At 39.6% G+C, this 24,793-nt stretch overlaps 1 protein-coding gene across 10 annotated transcripts in view; it reads left to right on the forward strand.

The window, feature by feature from the left end:
• diaph2 (diaphanous-related formin 2) overlaps positions 1–24,793 on the forward strand; it is a 563,702-nt gene that overhangs the window by 303,154 nt on the left and 235,755 nt on the right. For all 10 annotated transcript variants that reach the window (XM_061787877.1, XM_061787869.1, XM_061787876.1 and 7 more), the window contains 3 exons: positions 14,685–14,786; positions 15,569–15,808; positions 23,844–23,973. In XM_061787877.1, the coding sequence (XP_061643861.1) occupies positions 14,685–14,786; positions 15,569–15,808; positions 23,844–23,973 (472 nt within the window). The remainder of the gene's footprint in view (positions 1–14,684; positions 14,787–15,568; positions 15,809–23,843; positions 23,974–24,793) is intronic.

Here is a 24,793-nt window from a genome sequence, read left to right on the forward strand (position 1 = left end):
TCTTAATGTTTAATGTTTGCCGATATATTTTATATCACCCCCATCTCCTTTTAACACAGAAAGGCTAATGACTAAGGCTACACCACGGCTATAAGAGACAAATTAGGATTGCTTAAATTGTGTGCAAATGAAGAGTAGATCAATACCTTCAATCAATAAAATGCTCGTTGACATACGAGCTAAGAGGAAAATAATAATTTTCCAATTCTTCTATCCTAGAATAATTATACCGTGGATATAAAAAGTCTACACATACATTTTTAAATGCCATGTTTTTATGAAATTTAAATACCCTATAAAGTGAATTCAAATATTTGTTTCAAAATAAAGTGTATATATTTGAAGATAATTGCAGAATATGTGCAAAGATTGAGAAAAATGTAGACCTGAATTGTTGAGATATAGCATTGAGCTCTTTCTCACCATTTCAGTTGTCGGGATTTATTGGGTGTGGCTAAAACGAAGCCCAGGCACATACTTGGGCTTTTTGGCATGAGTCAGCCCTCCCCCACTATATAAGTACTGATTGCCTTCATTCCACCAGTGGCTATCCGGCACAATTGCGAGTTACTAAGTAATAACAACTTTGGCCCAATTCTACCACTACAGTATGCAGTTAGCTTGCAAGTTATGCAAGCTGGAGTGTTAAGTGTTTTGTGCTATTCGGGATATGGTGTCTGGGTTATGTGGACCCACACTCGACACATGGAGCGAGGCAGTGAAAAATTAGTCGACCCCCGCCGCAGGTCGGCAAGCTAGCTATCGGGCTAACTTACTGTACCTTTTAACCTGTACAACTCAATTGAAAAAGAAATACATAAGGGGAAAAATATAAATTTAAAATCTATAATAACCTATTTTCATAGATATGTACAGCTTCAAACGAATACTCTGTTCCAGCACCTTTGACTTTTATTACGGGACTCAGTATTTTGGACTCAGTATATACTGACTTTATCAGTGTGGCACATCTTGATGTGGCAATATTTGCGCCCCCTTCTTTGCGAAAATGCTCCAAATATGCCAGATTGCGCTTCCACATGCCTGAACTTTTTTTCCACATTTGGCACCTGTATGAATACTGAGGAACATGTATGCATTTTAGGGGTCTTGATCCCAAATCCCCTAACTCACTCATAGCTGGAAAGCCCCCGACACCAGTTTCACCACTGGACATGGAATTCGGTGGACGAGTTTATCATAACAGGAAACATGAAAAACTCTAAAGAAGCAATGCACGAAATTGAAGGAGAAGTCGCCCATTGTGATTTTAAGCAAACATTTCGGCTGCCTGATAGCATGATATCAGTTGTGATAATCATTCCAAGAACTCATCATTTATTCCTGCTTTCAGCTCAAATGACCATTTATTGTTATCTTTTGGTTTTATGTTGGGTAATAATTTGACAAACACGCAGGAAAAACTGTGTCACTTTTAATGAGGCTTGGCTACAGTCTCCAAGGAAACAATCACAGTAAAATCCATCAACAACAGCTGGCTCACAATGCGGCCTGCAAAATATTTAGTAGACATTGACAAGAATTACATATAAGACATGAAAACTACCCACTCAGACCAGATGGAGTGGAGAATAAAAGTTGGGAGAGCAGTTGCAGTTCTACCTCCCATATTAGCAGTTGCAGTTCTACCTCCCATATTAGCACCAAAAAGTGCACTCAACTGACAGCAGTCCTATTATCATGTATTATGTATCATGTATTAAAATGACATTTTGATCACTTGACATACATCTCGTATTAGGTTGCAGAGGAAGGCCTTTCTGCCAATCTCAGTCTAACATTTAAAAATGATCCCTCCCAGTTTAATTACGCTAATCCTTGTTTGTCTGAGTTAATCCACGCTTGGGTTAGTGAGACTATAAAGTCTCAAAAATAGAATAAAAAAAAAATGGGGATGAAATGACACACTGTACAGTTCTAACACGCTGGTTGTCTCACAGTAAAGCCAGCACAGGTTTGTCAAATGACAGCCTCACCTTTCCTCTCTTCACCTTCACCATGGCAACAACCTTTCCTGCTGGGTCTCACGGGAGCCTGTCACACCAGTCTCGCTTGTTGTTATTGTTTATCACTCATGTCAATCATCCGGACGTCGCTCATCCATATGCATGCCCCCCTTGGCTCCGTCTCCCGCCCCCTCCAATGCTTCCATCATTACACGTAGATGCCCATTGGCTTGCAGGCTCTGGCAAGACCATTGCCAGACTTTGTTCTCATTTGTAACAACAGGTGATTGCACCAGCTTGGCATGTCACTGGGCATCATTTGCATGATGTACAAGTGCACATGTGGTTCATGGTGATAAGTATGGCTGTGCATTGGGCCTGGTAGATTAGCACTGAAGGAGGAGACATAGAGTTCGCCTTGGGTATAATTGTGATTTATTTTGGCGCAGCGTGCACAACTCTTGCTCTCCAAATGCTAATTTTACAACACAGTGTTAAATACATTTTGCTTATTTGGAAGGAAAAGAGACGAGTGGATTGGAATTAAAAAAAAAAAAAAAAGGCTCTTTATTTAATGTTATTTTTCTACCTGTCCTGTTTGGCTGCTAGGTCAAGCAGAATGGAAAATCCCTTTCTGCTGGAACAGTTTTACTGTGCACAGTGCATTTTTTTTTTTTTAAATACTGCCACTGTGCTTAATTCTACTTTTTACTGAAAATTTCAGTCGGACAGAATGAGGTTTTAAAGGGGAGTTACAGAAAAGAAAAAAGGAGAGGACAGAGAGAAAAATAATAAAATACAAGACACTAGCTGGAAGAAAAATAAACAAAACAAAGCATTATATGCATAGAGTACTACAATGTCACATTGGATTAGAGTTGTGTATGGGACAGCAGTGCTACACCCTCTGAGGGAGAACATGCAAACTCCACACAGGCGGGGCCGGGATTTGAAACCCAGTCCCCAGAACTGTGAGGCAGATGTGCTAACCAGTCGTCCACCGTGCCGGCTGTATTCTAATCAGTTAGGTCAAACCAACATAACAACATGACATAAATAATGGATGCTAACTTACTATAATTAAATTACTTTATTGTAATTAAATGACTTCACACACCCCAAAACTTTAGAACATGATTCGACATAATACCGGCATGTTTACGTCCAACCATTAGTGCCAGCACTAGCTTGCTAGTGTTTTGGCAAATCTTTTTTCTGACAGAATAAGTAAGGAATCAATCTTGTCTTTGTGGGTTTTTATTTAAAAAAAGAAAGAAAAGTCTTTGCAAAGAGAAGAATAGGTACAAGTCATCATGAGTTGTTACCACTTACTGAAGCACAGGCAAATAAACACCTTTGTTATATCGAAGTGAGAGAAACAGAGTCTTTTCTGTCTCTCTCTCTTCGAAAGCAAAACAATTATCTTTGTCCAGCTCCACTCAACTTATCTTTATCGAAAAACAGCTAGTAGTCACAACATGGCTGAGAAGAACTAGTACGCATAGCATGGCTAGAAAAAAGCTAGCAGTCACAATGGAACAATAAAGCATGTGAAGGTTGTATAAAACTAATAGAAGTAATATTTGGTATATATAAAACACACATTTTCCAATCACTAGGCTACATAACATTGTTGCCTGGTTGTGAACCGTATCATATTAAAAGTACGTAAACATACCTCAAGCAATCCTTAAAAGAACATCCTCTCCCAAGCACCGGTGACCACCGCCACACATTTTTCCCCATTTTGTTCTTATAATACACACGGCGCGATCCATTGTTGTTGTCGTCGCCATAGTAACGAGTGTTTACAGGCATGTTTGAGTTGACAAGATAAAGCCCAGTGATCATAAAAGAAACGATGCTGTGGTATCGGAATACAAGATTTTATTGCAATATTCTGACATAGTGTAATCATAGTGAAAGACCAAATTTGTCTTGTATCCAGGCATTACGTGTTGTCTCAGACGTGTTGTCTGTCCCACACTGCACGGATGTTTTTTTTTTTAAATAACTTTATTGGCGGTCAGATATTTACAGTACTGTGTCAAAACACACGTGACATGGCTAAAAATAAACAAGCTTTTGGATTTAAATATACTGTACACGATGGCGACGCGGAGTAAATGTCTTTTGCGGAGCCAATCAATGACATCCTTGATTGGATCAGCGAATTATGACATTAAAGCCGATCAGCTAATAATGCTAATTATTGGCCGATACCAATCAAGCTGATCAGATCAGATGTAAAGTCTAATGATCAAGTTAATAGAGAGGAACGCTATCCACTTTCGATGCCAGACCATTCTCAGTCTGGTTTATTCAAGCCATCTTAATAAAGAATGTATTGCTTTGAGTAATGACTTAGAGGTATCGATTAAATGGGCCTCCGAAAGCATCTCTAGGATCTTAGCCATTCTCATCATTTCGAAATTACAGCTGGGAATGCTGTAATTAAGTTTGACAAGCAACTGGATGTCTTATGGATTTTAATCAAGCGCGTAATCCTCATTCGTTGCAGAATTTTTTTTTTTTTCTGTTTAGCACTAAATCCTCAACTACTGTTTTTGTTTCATAAATAATTTCAAATGACAGGGTTTTTAAAATATTCACCAAATGATCACATTTTTCATTGCACGTGACATCATCACATCACTCAAGCCGTCTGTGCACCTTGCTGGAACTCATTTCAGCCAAGGACGTAGAAGTGAAGTTATCATGAAGTAAGCGGATTCAGACACAAAGCAGAAAAGACTCTTTTTGTCTAAGTACTTTTGTGCTGTGTGTGTTTCAGTGTCATGCGAGTTGGAAAAAATAGCCTGTTGTCATGTGAATGACTCAGCAAAAGTCTCAATATTTAGGACTGTTGCTGGATTTTTTAAATTTTGTTGTTGTTGTTGTCGTGTATTTTTTTTTTTCAGTTCGAGCAAAACATGTTCCCTTCAGAACCAATGGAAATAAAAGTAGATTGACTTTTGACCAGTCCAGGATGTACTGGATAAGCTGCAGCTCCCCGTGTTTTTAGATGCGGGCCATGTTTAATTATTATTATTATTTTTAAATATGTTGTGGGCCAATAAAATGGCCTTCGGACAGGACTTTGGACACCGATCATATTTGACACAAGATGGCAAAGTCACTGAGGTGAAATGACAAACCTTTTTTTTTTTTTTTTGTCTTGGTCTGTATGTTGCAGTTGTCAACATATTTTCCATCCGTTTTGTTCCGCTTATCCGAGGTCGGGTCGCAGGGGCAGTAGCTTTACCACCCTATCTCTCAGGGAGAGCCTGGACACCCTGCAGAGGAAACTAATTTCGGCCGCTTGTATCCGGGATCTTGTTCTTTCGGTCACGACACACAGCTCGTGACCACGGGTGAGGGTAGGAACATAGATCGACCGGTAAATTGAGAGCTTCGCCTTTAGGCTTTGCTCCTACTTCACCAGAACGGGCCGATACAAAGTGTGCATCACTCCAGACGCTGCACCGATCCGCCTGTCAAGCTCCCGTTCTGACTTACTTCTCTGCTAATCAGTCATGTCTTAACACTTCCTTTTCGTGTTCATTGCAGTAATCTTTGGATTTCCTTATCAATAATATTCCTCATGACAGTCAACAGTTTAGCACACTTCTGCAAATGTAGCCTTCTACAAATGTTGACACTTGCACCTTTTACTTGTTGCTCACTTTCACACATTTGGCCATTATTTATTTGTTTCCTTTTTTTTAAGGACACAGTGTAGATTGCGTTGTGTTTACTTTTTTGATTATTTTGCTTCCTGTATGTTGCAATATGTGGTACCAAAGCCCTCGGTGAATGGTTGTAGCTGAATGCGCGCTTGCAGTCGTCTTTCCTGCCGCTGTGTATGTGTTTGTGTGTCTGAAGGCCTGCGGTGCGCAGTCTGGCCCAGCACCGTCGCCCGATTCCTCCACTTTGCGGCACATATGGCGCTGCCTTTGTGTCAACGGAGCTCTGCGGGGTTTCTTATAATTAACAAGATAACAGACGAAAGGACTGTGGAACTCACATAGGATTTGATTATTCCCTATGTCGTCTTTTTGTGTTTGTTCTTCACTTGCACTCAACTGAAGCAGTCTGAAAGGCATTTATTTATTTTTTTTTTTTTTTACTTAATTGTTTCTCCTCCACATTTCACCTCATAATGGATAGGCACATTTTGTGTGTATGTGTGTGTGTGTGTGTGTGTGTGTTTGGGTCTTTCTGTGTGTGTTTGCGGGTGTGTGTGTTTATGTGTGTGTGCACTCTCACTCTCCACTTTATTAGGTTGACCTGTACAGTTGGAAAAAGATCTAAAACAAGATCTGTGTTCAAAAAGTCTCAGTACAAAGATTTGATTGGTACTGTCAGAATTGTAAGGTGGTAGTCGTGCAGAAATGGCAAGTGTTTTCGTTTGGCCGTATTTTGTTCCCCGCAGTTACCATCTGTTCCGATGTCACACAGATCTCCAAAATGTTCCGGTCTCCAGAGAGTACGAGACGACGTGCGCAGTCGGTAACTTGAAGTTTGCCAGAGAGCGAGCGGCTATCACACGGTTTGCCGTCTAAGTATGGCGGCAAGTGATTGCCTAAATAAGATTTCTACTTTACTGACCAATTGTGATAATGTTTATGGATGATGTCATTGCATTTTCCGCCTTGTAAAAAAAAAAAAAAAAAAAAAGTTTCAAACCTGCAACTATGCAGCTGCGGCTGGCTTGCTACTAGCTGCTAGTGTGGTTAACACAACGTTCCCCTAAAAGTCACTACTCATTGACTCCATGGTGGTGAATAAGCTACACTTCTGACAGTTATCATTATCACAAGTGGACGAGGAGTAATTAACAGGGGAAGACAGCTAAGCCATGCTAACCCGGCATGAAGTGATTGTTAAATGTAGGCCCGAAGCAAACACCGGAATAAGTGATTGGTGCTACAGTATAGGATGGATTGCAGGATTTAATGACTACTGACATGTGGCGCTGACATCTGTAGTCATGAATTCTTTTCAGCGCCTGGTCCTGCCCCACCTCAAATAAATCAGCTTCCCCCTCCTGGACCCGCTGCATTTTGCCTGTAGAGCCCACAGGTCACAGGACACACTCAACCTGGCCCTCCACTCCATTCTGCAGCATCTGGACTCCCCAGGAACCTATGCTAGGATCCTTCTTGTGGACTTCAGCTGTAACTTCAACTCAATATTCCCAGCTCTCCCAACTTAACGTGCCCAACTCCCTCTGAGGTGGATAACAGATTTCCTGATGGAGCAGAAGCAGCATGGGCGACTGGGGAAGACTATCTTGGACACTCGAACCATCAACAGCGGATAACCCTTAGGGCTGTATACTTTCTCTCTGGCTCTTCTCCCTCTACACCAACTGCTGCACCTTCAGCCATCAGTCAGTAAATCTGATCAAATTTGTGGATGACACTAAACTCATTGGGCTTATCTCAAATGGTGATGAGTCTCCCTACAGGAGGGAGGTGGACCGGCTGGAGCCCTGGTACAGCAGCAACACCCTGGAGCTTAACACCCAGAAAACAATGGAGATGATTTTGGGTTTCAGGAAAATCACAGCCCATGGTGTCCCCTTACTCTCACAGACACTCCCATCTCCATCATGAACTCCTTCTGCTTCCTGGGCTCCACCATCACCCTCAAGTGGGAGCTTACCATCAGCTCCCTCATCAGAACGGCCCAGGAGAGGATGTTTTTTTCCACCCAACCATCATTAATTCCATCCTCACGTCCTCCATAACCATGTGGTACACTGGCCATACTGCCAGGAACAGGCACAAACTGCAGCGCACTGTGCGTGCTGAGAAGGTGATAGGCTGTAGTCTCCCATCCATTGAGGATTTGTATGTCTCCAGCACCCTGGGGTGTGCAGGTTGCATTACAGCTGATCCTACTCACCCTGGACACAGCCTGTTCGACCCTCTCCCCTCAGGCATGAGGCTACGATAGATTCGGACCAAAACTCCGCGCCATATGAACAGCTTCTTCCCTTCAGCCATTAGACTCATGAACACTAAATAAGCTGGTATCACCCATTAAAACTTCTCACCTCCACCCAATGGTAATTGCACACTGTTTATATTTATTGAACATTGTTTTCTTTCTTTCTTCTATTTTTATTTTGATTGCTACCATCTATTTTTCCAGTTTCACCATTGGACTGAGATAAATTCCTAATTTCACTTCACTTCCTGCTCCTGTACAGTGTAGACACTTCTGCTGCTTGCTCTCACCTTGCTTGCATTTTTTTTTATGGAGACAAGCTTGATTTGTATTTTCTTTTTCTTTTTCTCTTCTAAAGTATGCCAAACACAGCGACTCATGAATACCTTTTACTCTACTTATTTAAATTTTTTCGTTTTATTTTTTTGCATCGTCAGATATTCCCTGACATGAGCGTGAAGACCACCAGCAATATTACTCCCTTTTCCACTGAGGACTATCACAAACTCCTTCAGAAGATGGCAATATTAGAGATGAAAATGCACCACCTCGAAGTGTTTGTGGAAGTAAGGAGGACAGGAGCAGACTCAGATGACGGATGCAGCCTGCAATAATGGCAATAACTCTGGCAATGATTCCGCCCCCAACCTTGCCTGAAATTTGCTGGAAGTAAAACCTAGAGATATGGTTCAGCAGACAACATGGAGCACGGTGCATATCACTAGCACATTAATGAGGAAACAGGCTGGCCCGCACTGATTGTTTCTTCAAGCCCGAGGAATGAAGGGTACAGGACTGTGGCTCCAGCGAAACGAAGGGAAAAGAGCAAAACAGTCCAAATCATCGATGTTTGACTGACAAATTTGCACCACAAGACCCCCAACCCCTGGAAGAATGCTCATCTACCAGCACCGATGAAAGGTATGATACAAGGAAAAAAGGCAGCCACTTATCGGTCCACAAAAAAAATCATAATTGGTGATGGCGCGATTAATGGTGTTACTTTTGCAGTGAGAATACCAAAGTGCTGTGTTTTACTAATGACAGTGTCTGACATCTGAAAGAAAATCATGAAGCCAACTAACGACCACCAAACAGTGAAATCAGTCATTATACACACAGGAGCCTTGGATGTTGATAAACAGCAATCAGAATTACTGAAATGGGATTTCATTGATCTCCTGAGCAAAGTGCAATGTTTGAATGCCAACGTGTTCTTACGTGGACCTATCCCAACAGTATGTTAAGATGAACGTTTCAGCAGGTTTTTACAATTAAATAAGTGGCTTAGAGAAGTTTGGAATGCCCTATTCGTCAGCTTCTTTGACAATTTAAACATTTTCTGGGAACAGAGACAGCTTTTCAAAGCAGAAGGCATCTGTCTCAACAAATAAGGTGCAAAAGTACTACCTGCAAATATGTTTTACTATGTGCATCATTCAAAGTCACAAAAGGAAAACTTGGGACTGAATGGCGCACTACAAAAGATAAGGCCAGCTGAAGGTCGGGAGATACAAAAGAATGTAGTGTCATCAAAACAATTGGAGGAGATAAGGCGACTCGAGCCACAGAAGCTGGCTGTATATGCTACCCTTGGGTCACATTCTTCAGAACCTCAATATTTACTACCATACTTATGCCGATGACACATAGGTATAGCCAGAGGTGGGTAGGGTAGCCAAATATAAAAAAATATATAAAAATAACAGTACTCTTACTTGAGTACTGTTACTTTTGATCAATATGTCTCGAGTAAAAGTAAAACGTAGTCCAGCAAATACTTACTTGAGTAAGAGTAAGAAAGTGAAATAACTACTCAAGTAACTCATGAGTAATTTCTGATTTAAAAAAAAAAAAAAAAAAAAAAAAATAGAAATCAGAGCATGAACCTCAAATAAAATAAAGAAAATAATATATGAGGCGGCACGGTGGACAACTGGTTAGCACATCTCCCTCACAGTTCTGAGGAACCGGGTTTAAATCCGGCCTCACTTGTGCGGAGTTAGCTTGCATATTCTCCTCATACTTCGTGGGTGTACTCTGGGTATTCCAGTTTCCTCCCACATCCCAAAAACATGCATGGTCGGTTAATTGAAAAGTCGAAATTGCCCGTAGGTGTGAATGTGAGTGCAAATGGTTGTTTGTTTATATGTTCCCTGCGATTGGCTGGCGACCAGTTCAGGCTGTCCCTTGCCTCTCGCCCAGAGTCAGCTGGGATAGGCTTCAGCACGCCGTGACCCGAGTGAGGATAAGCGGTACGGGAAATTAATGAATGAATAATATATGGGAGGCCACACACACCTACCACCATTTGAATTTTTAACTGCCCAAAACCAACAACACATCCATAGGGCCCTACAGAAACATTATTTGGTTTATTCCTTTTAATGACTGAATGAAGAAGCTGTTTGCTGACCAGACTTATTGATAGTGTGTGTGTGTGTTTCTGTGTTTGTGTTTGAGCACTTGTGCGAGAGAGAGTGTGTCAGAGAGAGACAGAGAGAGAGGGATAGAAATGTGCAACTTACCACAAAGTGTTTTCTCGAAGTTAGAGGAGGGCTGAAACATCCACGTTTGGGCAGTCATAATTTAAGAGTGTGCTGCATGGAAAAGCTGTTGTTTTTCGGAGTCTATAAAGTAAACACTCACGCAGCTGTTTTTTTTTTTTTTTCCCAAAATGAGTCACTTTGATTCCCCCACGAAGAGTTTGTGTGCGGTGGAGTCAAATGACACTAGTTATCATGTTGCATTGCCCCTTTGTGGAAAGCGATGATGAAGTCTAAAAATAGAGTGTGCAGGCAAAAATGGATAAGTAAAAGTAGCGAGCAGCATGTCGATCATTGTAACGGGGTACAAGTATTCTTCAAATACATACGTAAGTAAAAGTGAAAAGTTTTGTTATGTTACATTCAAACTACTCTGACAGGTACAATTTATCCAAAATGTTACTTGACTAAATGTAATGGAGTAAATGTAGCACATTACTACCAACCTATGGTTATAGCTAGCAGTATCTCCAAATGACTACAGTTCAATTTAGGTGTTGTGTCACTGTCTAAAACAGATAAATAACTGGATGAGCCAAAACCTTCTTCAACTAAACCACAATAAAACCGAGATATTTGGTTTTGCCAGTGAAGAAAAGAGGATTGCTGTGAGTAAATATTTAGACTGACTCTCTTTAAAGACCACAGACCAAGTCCGTAACCTTGGTGTGTTGAGAGACCCTGACCTGACTTTCAACAGTCATATCAAATAAATCACTCAAAAAGTCTTTTCACCAGCTGAAGAACATATCCAGAATGAAGGCTTGCATGTGCCAACCAGACCAGGAGAAGCTCATCCATGCTTTTATCTCAAATAGGCTTGACTATTGTAATGGTCTTCTGACTGGACTACCCCAAATGAGCATTAAACAGTTGTAGCTCATTCAGAATGCTGCAGCTCGGGTTCTGACCAAAGAGATCAGAACATATTACTTAAATTCTAAAGTCTCTACACTGGCTCCCAGTCAGCTTTAGTATATACTTTAAAGTTCTGCTACTGGTCTATAAATCACTGAAATGTTAACAGTAGGTCCTAAAGAGATTGAAGACATGCTAATGGAATATAAGCCCAGTAGGGCTCTGAGATATGCCGACTCAGATCAGATAGTGAAACAGAGATTCCAAAGGAAACATGGCTAAGCAGCTTTTAGCTGCTGTGCTGCAGGCAAATGGAATACAGTAAGTTGCCAGTAGAATTGAAGTCAGCCCTAAGTGTCAATATCTGTAGGTCCATATTATAAATTGAATTATGTCTGATGGTAAATATATCTAAATTAAATTATTATTTTTTTAAAATAATTATATGCAACTTAGTTTTGACTTCATACATAGACAATAGTAGTCTGAGTATGGCTTAAAACTCAATGAACGAGGGTTACTGTTTATTGTGCATTTTTAATGTTAATGTTGAGGCAAGGTGACGAATGCTATTACTAATTCAACAGCTATTGTCCCTTAAAATTGAGAAAAAGACACAAAGAATGAAGCACATTACCTTCTGCCTCTTATTACAACACTTTTTTTCTATACTTGCATACATATTGGCTTCATTACAAACATATTTGCAATTCTCATGAGCTTTTCTATTTCCGTCAATATTAAACCCACTGCATCAGGTATTGTATATGAAATTAATGTTCTGTATGAGTAATTATCATGCATTAGCTCTGTGTATTATCCACTGTATAAATTTTTCTCAACCCTGTAGGGGACAAGACTAAATGTGCAGCCTGTTATCATTTAATTACTTTGTAATTCTCAATCAATTGTAAATTAATTTCACACAAATACATGGAATTGGATCTGCTTCTAGTGATATTATCACAAGTCTCATTATCAAAGCTCAAATTGGAGGATGACTCCCTCCCAGTGAACACGTACAAAGCCTTCCTTTATTCCCTTCTTTTTACACCGCTCTATCCCCCAAGGCAAGAACAGAGATGTCATCATTAGCGGCCTAAGACACCAGTGTGGTTGTACCTGGAATGGCTACTAAAAAGTCTTAGGAGTTGGGCTTCTTCTCTCATGCTGTCTGTTGTTGTTGTCATGTGACCTTGCACGTAAAGAGGAAGTGAATATACTTCATGTGATTAAAATATGGTAAATGTAAAGTTTTGTAATGTTAAAGCATAACACCCATAGCCACCATCAAGTAAAACATCTTTATAGCTCATTGGCTATAACTTGTTGACCATTCAGCCAATAATTTTGAAACTTTGAGGGTATCACTTGCCTTAAGCCCAACCAGTAGGGTGCACCACAAAAACAACTACCATTTACCTAAAACCCAAGTCCATGTTAAGACCAAGTCCCTCCAGCTCATAGTTTTCTTTAGGCTGCCATTGTGGATTTGATTTTATTTCTAATCAACTGTAATACTGTCTTGTGACATTTTCTTATTCTAATATAAAACATATGGTAACTTCAATTTTTTTATTTTATTTTGCATTGTACAAGACACAACACCTTCTTTGCACCGCGGACCGGTTAGGAGTCGACATTTTTCTCGGCTGTGGTGGCGTGCATATATACACACACAAACATATATATACATACATATATATATATATATATATATATATATATATATATAAATATTTATATATATATATATATATATATATATAAATATTTATATATATATATATATATATACATATATATATACACACACACACACACACGCTTGCCTCGCTTCTGCTTCCTCCTTCGCCGTTCGTGGTGCGTCTACTGTGGGTGCGATGCAGGAGTGGGGGTCAGAGTTATTGTAGGCAGCCAGACTACAGTTCCGTAGCTCCTCAATGAGTAGACTTTTAACTCCGTAAAAGTAGTTCTGCCTGTGTCAAGCAGCAACCTACGAGCGGACTTGGTGCGTGAGAGTTAACTGTTGCGATAAACCCGTATTTAAGTAGGACTTCTGATATAGTGTTGTTTCGTTCGCGAACGCTTCGTTCACAAGAACAAAGTACACGTAATGAACTGAATTAGTTTATGAAATGATTTTGTTCCTTGAGCTCTCCCGCCGTTAGCCTGCCCGCTCGGACCGGAAACAGAAGCGTTCGAGTCTCGACGTGTCAAATGAGACGCGCAGGTGGTGCGGCGGAGAAGATCCAGTCAATTTTAAAAATAAAACACATTGACACGCGAACTGCAATACAACTGAAATTATATTAGTTGGTCATTCTTTCTCTGCAGCCCGGTAACAAATGCCTCACGGCCCGGTACCGTTCCGAAGACTGGTGGTTGAGGACGACTGCTCTAAAGAACCAAACTTAAGTCATCCATCCATCCATCCATTTTCTGAGCCGCTTATCCTCCCAAGGGTCGCGGGAGTACTGGAGCCTATCCCAGCTATCTTCGGGCAGGAGGCGGGGTACACCCTGAACTGGTTGCCAGCCATTCGCAGGGCACATATAAACAAACAACCATTCGCACTCACGTTCACACCTACGGGCAATTTAGAGTCTTCAATGAACCTGCCATGCATGTTTTTGGGATGTGGGAGGAAACCGGAGTGCCCGGAGAAAACCCACGCAGGCACGGGGAGAACATGCAAACTCCACACAGGCGGGGCCGGGAATTGAACCCCGGACCTCAGAGCTGTGAGGCAGATGCTCTAACATTCCAAAACCATCAGAAAAAAAGGAGGCAAGGATATGTCCCTGTTCTTTCGTCATTTAATGTGTGATGTTTTGATGAGCCTCCTGTGAACACTCACTGTAAACGGTTCACTTGGCTGGCCTCCTCTCAAACTGTTTACCATTTTCAAAGAAAACATGGCCCCCTTTTCCACGATCTTCATCTCCTCTATTGTCAAAATGATCTTTTTTGTCTGCCTTCACCACTCCAAAGCAAATCAGTGTTCAATGGGATAGCATCTATTTTTTATTATTTTTTTTGCTCTTGCCCAGAAAGTGAATTTCCCCATCTTGTTCATATCTTTTCTTCATTCACAGTTATAAGTAGTTATTCATTGTATATCAAGTTCAGCCATGTCAGATGTCGACGGGTGTTTGTGACAATATCACAAAGCTGTTACATTTTAAAACATATTGAAGCAGGTAAGTTGATTTAATGCACGCAACGCATGTTTGTCTTTGAGATGGTATGGACCGAAAATGAGATTTGCATTAAAAGTCACTCTACTTTAACTTACTATATATAAGTGTGTGCAGAACCTGTTAAAAAAAAACCTGTGTGTTTGTGCGTGCAGAACCTGATAAGAAACCTGCCGGAGCAGAACGAGCTGTCGTCGCTAGCTGAACTGAAGAGTGAATATGAAGAGCTCGTGGAGTCGGAGCAGTTTGGCATTGTAGTGAGTCGAATTCCTAGATGGCCAGACGAGACAAAACACACACCATCACACACGTTTTTTATTTTAACAAACCTCCACTAGCTGAGAACATTTTTAACATTATTTAGAGGACACACCTTTTAAAGTTGTTAAAATTGTGCATGTGCACACACTCTTAATTGTACATCCTCCACTTTGGGAAACTTTATTGGCAAACTTTCCATGATGATAGTCACATAAAGCACTTTCATAAAGAAGTTGGACCCCAGGGTGCAAGCAAGGTATGCTCCCATCTCCTTAATTTCCTCCTCCTAACACAATGAAAGTTGTTGGCCTCTGTCTTTTCATGAAGTGTAATGAAGCGGTGGGGGTGGCAGCCTTCCCAAATGATCTCACCCGTCTGGTGATCATATACCTCGGTGCTGATGGAGGAGCTTCTTACTTCACAGCTATTTAGTTCTCCAGGGAAATAAAAGACGTTAAAGCTTATTGTATAGGAATCAGTTAAAGTGATGAAGATGTGTGTGTGCGTGTGTGTTTGAAAAAACATCTCATCCACACTCAGGCACGGTTCTAATGAAACCTCCTGTCTTAGATGGGGAAAGTTGCCTTGAACGACTGCATTTTCTTCCGTTATCTTGGTAATTGCTTGAAACACAACAAACTGTGGAAAAAGTGAAGCGCTTTAATCTGAAAAAGAAAATCACATATTTGGAGAGATCATTTAATAATTATACATTATTGACACCTAATAGTTGTTTTGCTTCATAATGTATTGATTAATATTTGATGTGTGTCTTCAGATGAGTTCGGTCAAGCTCCTGCGGCCGCGTCTCAATGGCATCCTTTTCAAGTTGACGTTTGAGGAGCAAGTGAGCAACATTCGACCCGACATCATGAACGTGACATTTGCCTGTGAGGAGGTGAAAAAGAGCGAAGGCTTCAGGAAGCTTCTGGAGTTGGTGCTGCTGGTCGGCAACTACATGAACGCGGGCTCCAGAAACGCCCAGACGTTTGGCTTCAACGTCAACTTCCTTTGCAAAGTAAGTCACATTTTGGAAGTATGTACCGTAATTTCTCGTGTATAATGCACATTTTTTTTCACAAAAAAATGTTCAAAAGTCAATAGTGCACATTGTACATAGGTATAGGACAAAATGAAAAAAATCTACCATCTAGAGGTTATGAAAAAGCTGTACAATTTCCTTCTAATAGACCACCGCCACCTACAGGTTATAAAAAAGTTGTAGCCTACACTGTTCACTCCAATATGACACATCCATCCATCCATTTTCTGAGCCGCTTCTCCTCACTAGGGTCGCGGGCGTGCTGGAGCCTATCCCAGCTATCATCGGGCAGGGAGCGGGGTACACCCTGAACTGGTTGCCCCCAATCACAGGGCACATAGAAACAAACAACCATTCGCACTCACATTCACACCTACGGGCAATTTAGAGTTGTCAATTAACCTACCATGCATGTTTTTGGGATGTGGGAGGAAACCGGAGTGCCCGGAGAAAACCCACGCAGGCACTGGCAGAACATGCAAACTCCACACAGGCGGGACCGGGGATTGAACCCCGTTCCTCAGAACTGTGAGGCAGACGCTCTAACCAGACGCTCTAACCAGTCGTCCACCGTGCCGTGTTCTTAACTTAATTATTTGAAAAAAACTAACAAAATACAGACAATACTTCATGTTTTCAACATAGGGGTAGAAGCAAAATCATGCATTGTAAAAATGCATTATACATAGGTAGAAGGGTTTTCCAGAATTTTGAGGTCAAATTTGGGGGTGCGTATTATTCATGAGAAATTATTGTATTTGAATTTTACTGTATTTTTACAGTTTGAGTCTGTCAATGGGACAGTCCACACTCCAGAATCATAATGACACCACCCATATGTCTACAGTGAACGAAGGAGAAGCCTGCTAACTAACAAACAAACAAACACAAATATGAATCCCCACGTTCTCCTCTACTTCTGGACATTTTTTGTTGTTATTCGAGTCAGTGTAGTTTTGCTCTCCTTTTCTGACCAGTTATTTTGTCTTTACTTTAACACTATTATTTTTTGTTGCTGTTTTTGTTTGTTTGTTTGTTTGTTTTAATGTCGCATAATACAACACTGCAAAGATATCTTTTTTTTGTTTTTGTTTTCACTACTTTTTACTATTCTTATTATTTTTATTTCCATTTTAAACATTTTCAACATTACTTGTGAACACTTCTACTTTTTTTATTCAACATTTTTGTTTTGGAGTTGCAATTTTCTCACTTTATTCCTGCTGTTCTATTACTGCCTTGGTCTCTTTTTTTTACTTTTGGTAACCTTTTTACTGCATTTTTTTTTACCTTTTTCAACACTGCCTTTTTTTATTTTACTGGGGTTTTGGTTCTCTTGCGGTTTTACAAAATTCTAATTTGTTGTTTTTATTCTGCTAGTCTTAATATCGATTTGATATTTTGAGATCTCGAATTGGACCATGCTATCTTTGAAGTAATTTTACTCTGACGGTGTCAATAGAAATTGTCCATTTTTACCTTGGTTGACATTTTTATACAGCTTTTGTATAAAATATTCTTAAATATATAATATTATATTGTGCAGGTGTTCTTAAAGTTGCAGCCTGGTAAGTGTCACATTGCAGAATGTGAGAGAAGGTGCTCCTATTGTGTGTTGTGCCGTCGGACTCCTTTTCCTTAATTAAAAGTGAGCGAAGGGGGAATCTCCTGCGGCGGACCGATGAAGGGAAAGTCACGGCACAGTGAAAATCAGCTGTATAGTCACACTGGATCTGACCAAAATCCCATTTTTATGCTCACATTTCATCTGGACTAAATTTACTTGCAAGGAAGCAGTGTCATCTAAAGAACCAAAAAAAAAAAAATGTATGGTTTGAACCACAGTGTTTAAAGTGGATATTAGATGTGCTCTTTGTGTATTTGGACAGAAGGATGTCACAGACCTTTTATTGAGATACCAAGAATTGTTTAAATTTGCGAAATAATTGCAAAATACAGTATGCCTCTTTTAAATCATTTATTAAAAGAATTAATCGACTTAACGTGACCTAAAAGATGTTACACCACTGATAAAATTACCGTTTTACAGCAACATATTGAATGTGACACAACATTTTAACATTAAAACAACTGTTTGACATTGCTTGCTAAGTGCATTATCATCTTTGAAAACCTACAAAGGTGGTGGGAAAAAAAGGGCATTTCCATATTGAGCAAGCGATGTAGGCGTCCCGTGAATCAGTGTAGAGCCTGGTAAAAGCCTCAGGGGGCTGATTGGCCAATTATTGATGAACAAGAGAAAAAGAAAAAAAAAAGTATTTCTCACTTGAGTCAATCAGATGAATTGACCCCTGGGTGGCAATTCTGGGGTATGTAATGGGCTCATCAGGGAGGAGGAGGTTGATGATGGAAATGAGCTGCACACACGCACGCACACAAACACACACACACCCTATCCCAACGATACACAAGCCTCTCAGGACTGAATATGATCACGTAGAACATTCTGAACACTCACTCGGGCTTCACCAGCGGAGTCTGTGTACATTTTATAGTGTAAAAAAAGATTTGTAAATTATCATCATAACATTGTTAATCTCTCAAATTTGTATCGTGTACTAAGACATCTATTAACCATCTCAATAAGCATGCTAATGATTAACAGAACAGAGGCTGCATGCAGCACTAATGCAACATATTGGCTGAATGGATGAAAACATATGCTCGATTACTCAAAAACATCCCTGGCATACTGAGGGAATAACAAGCAACATTAAATAACAATTTACCAACGCTGCTTAATAATTAATGATGGAGGACAAATTTTTGTTCAATTCAAGTTGAAGCAGAACAGACCCATGCTCAGTGTCTTATGTCAGTGTTTTGTTCACAATGAACCACTATTGGGGCCACACTAAAAGGTAGAGGAAAAATTGTCATTTTACAAGATACAAAACATTATTACAATATTACGATGCTATAAATGTACAAGAATACAATTGTAATATTGCTATTTAAATGTCATAATTGAGGAACGGGTTCATTTTTAAAGTGGAATTTTTGAAGATATTTTACAAGAGTGATGCCATGAGTTTGAACAGTACTTTACAAGAATAAAGTCATATTTCTTTGAATAAAGTTGTAATATTACAAGGGGAATAAACAATGTATTCTTACAACAATAAATACCAAAAGGTCCAAAAAGTCAGATTTCCACAATAATGATGACATAAATTTATGACAATAATAATTAGAAGAAAAATAATTTTTTGAGACTGTGTTCATTTTACAAGAACGAAGTTGGAATTTTATTAGAAACAAAAATAATACATGAGAGTAAAGCATAAAAGAATACATTTTTAATTTCACAACAAAAAAGATGTACGAGCACGTGAAGAAAAAAAATGATAAAAAACACAGTATGCTTAGTCTCTTAACATAATGATACGTACGTTTCAAGTTTTTTTTTTTCTTTTTCGTTAAACTGTGGTTTTAATTGCCATTCAAACTCTACCCGTGCTACAAGTGTTTTCTTTCTGTAAAGTTTGTCGCTAGGGTCGCGGGCGTGCTGGAGCCTATCCCACCTATCTTCGGGCGAGAGGCGGGGTACATCCTGAACTGGTCGCCACCCCATCGCAGGGCACACATACACACACAACCATCCGCACTCACATTCACACCTATGGGCAATTTTGAGTGTTCAATCAACCTCCCGCACATGTTTTTGGGATGTGGAAGGTAAACCCGGAGAATCCACGCAGGCACAGGGAGAACATGCAAACTCCACACAAGCGGGGCCAGGATTTGAACCCCGGTCCTCAGAACTGTGAGGCAGGTGTGCTAACCAGTCGCCCACCGTGCCGCCTGAACCTGAGATGCAACTGTTTTTTGAAGAATTTTGGAAAGTAGTGAATTTTAGAAGGATGAAAGTTAATGAAAGTAGTGGTTTCTGCACCAGGTTCCTTGAGTATATGAGTTATTGCAGCTGATTTGAATGATGAAGGAACAAGGCCAGAAGTGAGGGAGGAATGTGTGTCGGTAGTTATTAAGGAGGACACAGAGGGTAGGCAGCCTTTAACCAGGGCAGTAGGGAGGAGGTCTAAATGGCAGGTAGCAGGCTTTGATTTCTGAATGAGTTCTGATATTTCAGCAGCAGAGGGCAGTTTGAAGCTAGAAAATGTACCCGAAAGAGGGGCTTGGGATAGCAAATACCAATGAAAAGTACGTAAACTTCTGACTTCAATGAAAGTAATGAAATATTGTTTAAAAAAGGATTATCCTCTAATTATTCTGGCATTTAACAAAAATAATTAATTCGGGTAATCATTATTGATGCAAAACAGGAAAAGGTGAATCTGATCACATGTCCAACAGTGAGAAAAATGTTTGCCATTTTCTATAGTGCATGTAGGCTTCTGGTTTTGATTGCATATGTATGGTATAAATAGAGTGTCTGCCACAGTAGGTAGTAGAAAGTGTGCACTGCAATTGTGAGAAAAGATAATGCAGTTTATAGAGGAAATGACGAACAGCATGTAAAAAAGCCACCGACTTCCATCTTGAGACACACAGTTAGTCAGCGTCGCTCACGCCACATTTCATAGTTGAATGTGTGTGTGTGTGTGTGTGTGTGTGTACTTTGTCTTTTGGTAAGGTTGGTGCGTATATCATCACAGAACACAATATTCTTCGGGTCTTGAAAGATTAGTCAAAATGTTCTAAAACAGCAGGCATTATGGGGAACTGCTTTTAATGACTTGAAGTGAAGCCATTTTTATGTAATAAAGTATTATCATATGTTGGTGTTGCCGTTTTGGTGTTTTTGCCGTTAAGTATTTAATGAACGGTTTGATCTAATTACGGTTACTACCCTTTAGTCTCTCAGAGGCATTACTTGTTTTGCATCCGCCACAAAAGTAAAATCAGAATATCATCACTTAGTTAGAAATCATAATCCTCTAGTGAGACAATGGGGAAACACACGACATTATTTACTCATTACATACAAGAAGATGAGTGTAATATAATAAATAAGGTAGTTTTGAGTGATAATGACAGCTTGGAGTATGACAATAAACACCTTAGAATTCAAAGCCCGTGAAATGAGCAAATGATCACCGTATTTTCACGACCATAAGGCGCACCGTACTAAAAGGCGCAGCCTCAGTTACGGGGGCCAATTTCTGTATTTAACACATACATAAGGCGCACCGTATTATTGGGCACAGGCATGGTAAAACATACGCTAGCTTAAAACATACGGTAGCATGCATGCACGCTAAAACATACACTAGCATGCATGATAGTGTATGTTTTTAAAAAGGCAGCGGGAGCAAAACTGAGTTTGGTTTTACTTTATTGAAGTATTTAACAATGTAGTCACGTTATTTTTTGATCAATTCTCATCCACAAATCCATCAAAGTCCTCATGTTCTGTATCCGAAAAGAACAGCTGGGCAAGTTCTCCATCAAACATGCCGGGTTCCCTCTCGTCATTGTCTGAGTCAGTCTCGTTGCCGGGGAGCTGTTCAGCAATGATGCCGGCTTTCGCGAAAGCTCGGAGAACAGTCAAAGCAGATACCTTAGCCCAGGCATCCACAATCCATTCACATATGGTGGCGTAACCACCATAGCCCGGCGCTTCGTCTTCTTGACTTGGCAAAGCTTGTTTTCCTGCTTCCTCTACTTGCGAACCATGGATTCATTGATTTTGAATTATCTCGCAGCGGCTCGATTCCCATATAGCTTGCAGTTTAAACTTTGCTTCATAAACGTGTCTCTTCGTAGGTGCCATTGTCGGGGGGTCCTTAGCCAAACCGATGTTGTTTTGCACAATGCACATGCCGACGCTATATACCTACTGGGGGGCGTCCCTCTTTCATGCGCACCCTTCCCCCTTTAACGTCCGCATGCTGTCCTCAGTCACGTCCGCCTTTCCTCTATATAAGCAGCGTGTTGGCGGCCTGTCCATTTTGGAGAAATTTAAGACTTTTATGTGCGCCCTATGGTCGTTAAAATCTTAATCTTAATCTTCACTTGATGAAATTGTGTGCAAACGGTTCCATGTTGCTGTGTGAGGGTGTTTCGCTGATAACATGTAATTGGCTCAATTTTGCGCGTGTGTATGTGGGTTGTTGTTGCCGTTGTTGTTGCTGTGTGTGTTATGCCCATGGCCAGGTGCATGTGTGTGGGCAAATGCAACTCTGGCTGTCTACAGCATGGATACATTCAGCATGAGTACAAAGTGCTGTATGATGCTAATTAGCTTCCCCCCAGCATGCCATTGGAGCAGCTTGGCAATCACGGCGGGGAATGATTATGGCATAACTTTTTTTTTTTTTGTGCACGGATGTAGAGATTCGGGTGTCTGCATGAGAAGACTGAGTTTCCAATGACACAATGGTGTGTTCGCCACAAGTACTACTAAAACAGAGCATTAATTCCAGAAATCCAGGAACTGGCAAATTTGCAATTGCCGGGCTACAAATTAGCTTGGGTTTTCTGTAATGGAGGTCGAACAGGGTGCTACATCCATTTCTGTCATTCATTATTATTAATTATTTTTACTAGTATTATGATACTGAATTATGGTCGTTGCTGTGTAAATCTCTTGGCTGTCTTGCAAGGGACTAGAAAGAACATTTAAAATATTTTCCAGTGTTTATTACAGTAATATAGACAATATTGCCACATAGGTAGGTAATTATAATAATACCGTAATTTCTCATGTATAAATGCAAATTTTCCCAAAAAAAATTGTCAAGTGTCAATAGTGTACATTGTACACAGGTATAGGGGAAAATGAGAAAAAAAAACGTTCACATTTTATAAATGTATCCCGCCATGTAGAGGTTTTGAAAAAGCATTACACTTTCACTCCAAAATGACAATGCCACCTAGAGGTTATGAGTTAGGTATACACTTTCATTCTAATATGCCACCGCCACCTAGCGGTTATGAAAAAGGTGTAGCCTACACTTTCATTCCAATATGACAGGGGTACGTATGACTACATATATGTACAGTTGTGCTCATAAGTTTACCTACCTTGGTAGAATTTGTGGAATTATTATTTTATTTTTTTTAATATAACTGATGACTGAACAACAACCATCATTAATGAATTTATGGTTATGTTTTGTTTAATGATAATGCTTTTCTGAAATTCATGACCGTTTAATTTGAATCACATTAAAATAAAATTAAATGTGTTTTCCCTGGCCCTTCGTGTTTTCTTTAGAGAGTTGTACCCATCTTACAAACTATGCCTGGGTAATCAAACATATGATCACAACTGTGTGTTTTCTAATTTACTAAATAAAAGTAGGGCTGTGAATTTCAAATTAAGAGCAAGTAAATACAAAATAAGTGTTCAAATAAAGTGCTTAAATTCAGAATAATCATTTGAAAAAAAACTAACAAAATACAGATAATACTTCATGTTTTGAACATATGGGTAGACTCAAAATCATGCATTGTAAAAATGCATTATACATATTTAGAAGGGTTTTCCAGAATTTTGAAGTGAACTTTGGTGGTGCGCATTACACAAGAAAATTACGGTAATTGGTGCTGGATTATTTGACAATTAACGTGTAACTTGTTTTATGTGTTGTCCATTTCATGTCACGCTTTTTTAAACTTATACCTGAGTTAAAATGGACGTCACATCTTATTCTAAGGCCATGTGATTTATCCCAGTCAATTAACAAAGAAAGCTAAATTTTACATAGTGTTAGGGCCAGTTTGTGGTAATTTATTTTCATATTATTTTATTCATTTACTCATGTGAAGTTTCAGGCCGCAGACTTTCATCTTGTTACTATCCTCTGACTCAACACCATCTTCTCTTTGTTTTTACTTTCTCTTTAGCTTTTTAAGTTGAAAGTAAAACGTAGATAATTCACAGTAAATTAATCTAATCAATATGTGCGGATCCCTCCAGTAACTAAGCTACTTAAACTGTCATTTGCACTTGATGTTTGAATGGATGTAAACATTTGTAATATTATATATATTTGTTTCTTTTTTTTTTTTTTTTCTTTTGTAGCTGCGAGACACCAAATCGATCGGTCAGAACACCACGCTGCTTCATTTTCTGGCTGAGAAATGTGACGAGGCATACCCAGAGATTTTGAGATTTCCAGAGGAACTGGAGCATGTGGAGAGTGCCAGCAAAGGTATGTCAAAATTGTCTGTTAAGGGTAGACCTTTATTTTTAAAAACACATTTGGAATTCTATCCATCCATCCATCCATCCATCCATTTTCTGAGCCGCTTCTCCTCACTCGGGTCGCGGGCGTGCTGGAGCCTATCCCAGCTGTCATCTGTTATTTGCAAAGGAGTTGAAATGGGTTTACCTGTAAGCGATGTAATGTTTGTATGACAAATAGTCTATGAAATGAGTTAGTGCACTTTATTATTATTATTGTTATTATTAGTAGTAGTATTTGTACTGGAAATATGAGGTTTCTAGGTGTATATTTAAAAGAGGCATTTATTGACTTTTGTTCTAGTTTATTCTGTCTTGCTTGATCATAGCTGGTGTTGTTTGTTTGTGTTACTACAGTCAATTTAGGCAAATACTGCATGTGCATTCTCATTAAGTCATTCAAACATCATAATTGACTTAGACAGCCTGGTAGTGTGTTGGGGTAGAATAGTCCCTGTGTATTGATGTCTATAGGCAACTTTTTGTTTTTTTTGTTTTTTTTGTTAATCGCCTTTGTAAAACGTATTGAAGTGAATTAGTCAGTAAGAAGACAGTCTTGTGCCAAAGCCATTTAAGAACTATTCAAGGACAACAAGATAAAACTGAATTCAGCAATTCTGCACTATAATAATAAACATAATTACATTTGAACCAATAGAAATTGAGAGTTTTAATCTTTTAACAGTATTTGGCATTACAATCTTGCCTCATAGGAGTATACAAGGTTCCACCTAAGGTTTGATTTCTACTCTCTTATTGTGTGATTAGCCTTTCAATGTAATCAAAGG

The sequence above is a fragment of the Phyllopteryx taeniolatus genome, chromosome 10 (genome assembly GCF_024500385.1).
Source record: "Phyllopteryx taeniolatus isolate TA_2022b chromosome 10, UOR_Ptae_1.2, whole genome shotgun sequence".
Lineage (NCBI taxonomy): Eukaryota > Metazoa > Chordata > Actinopteri > Syngnathiformes > Syngnathidae > Phyllopteryx > Phyllopteryx taeniolatus.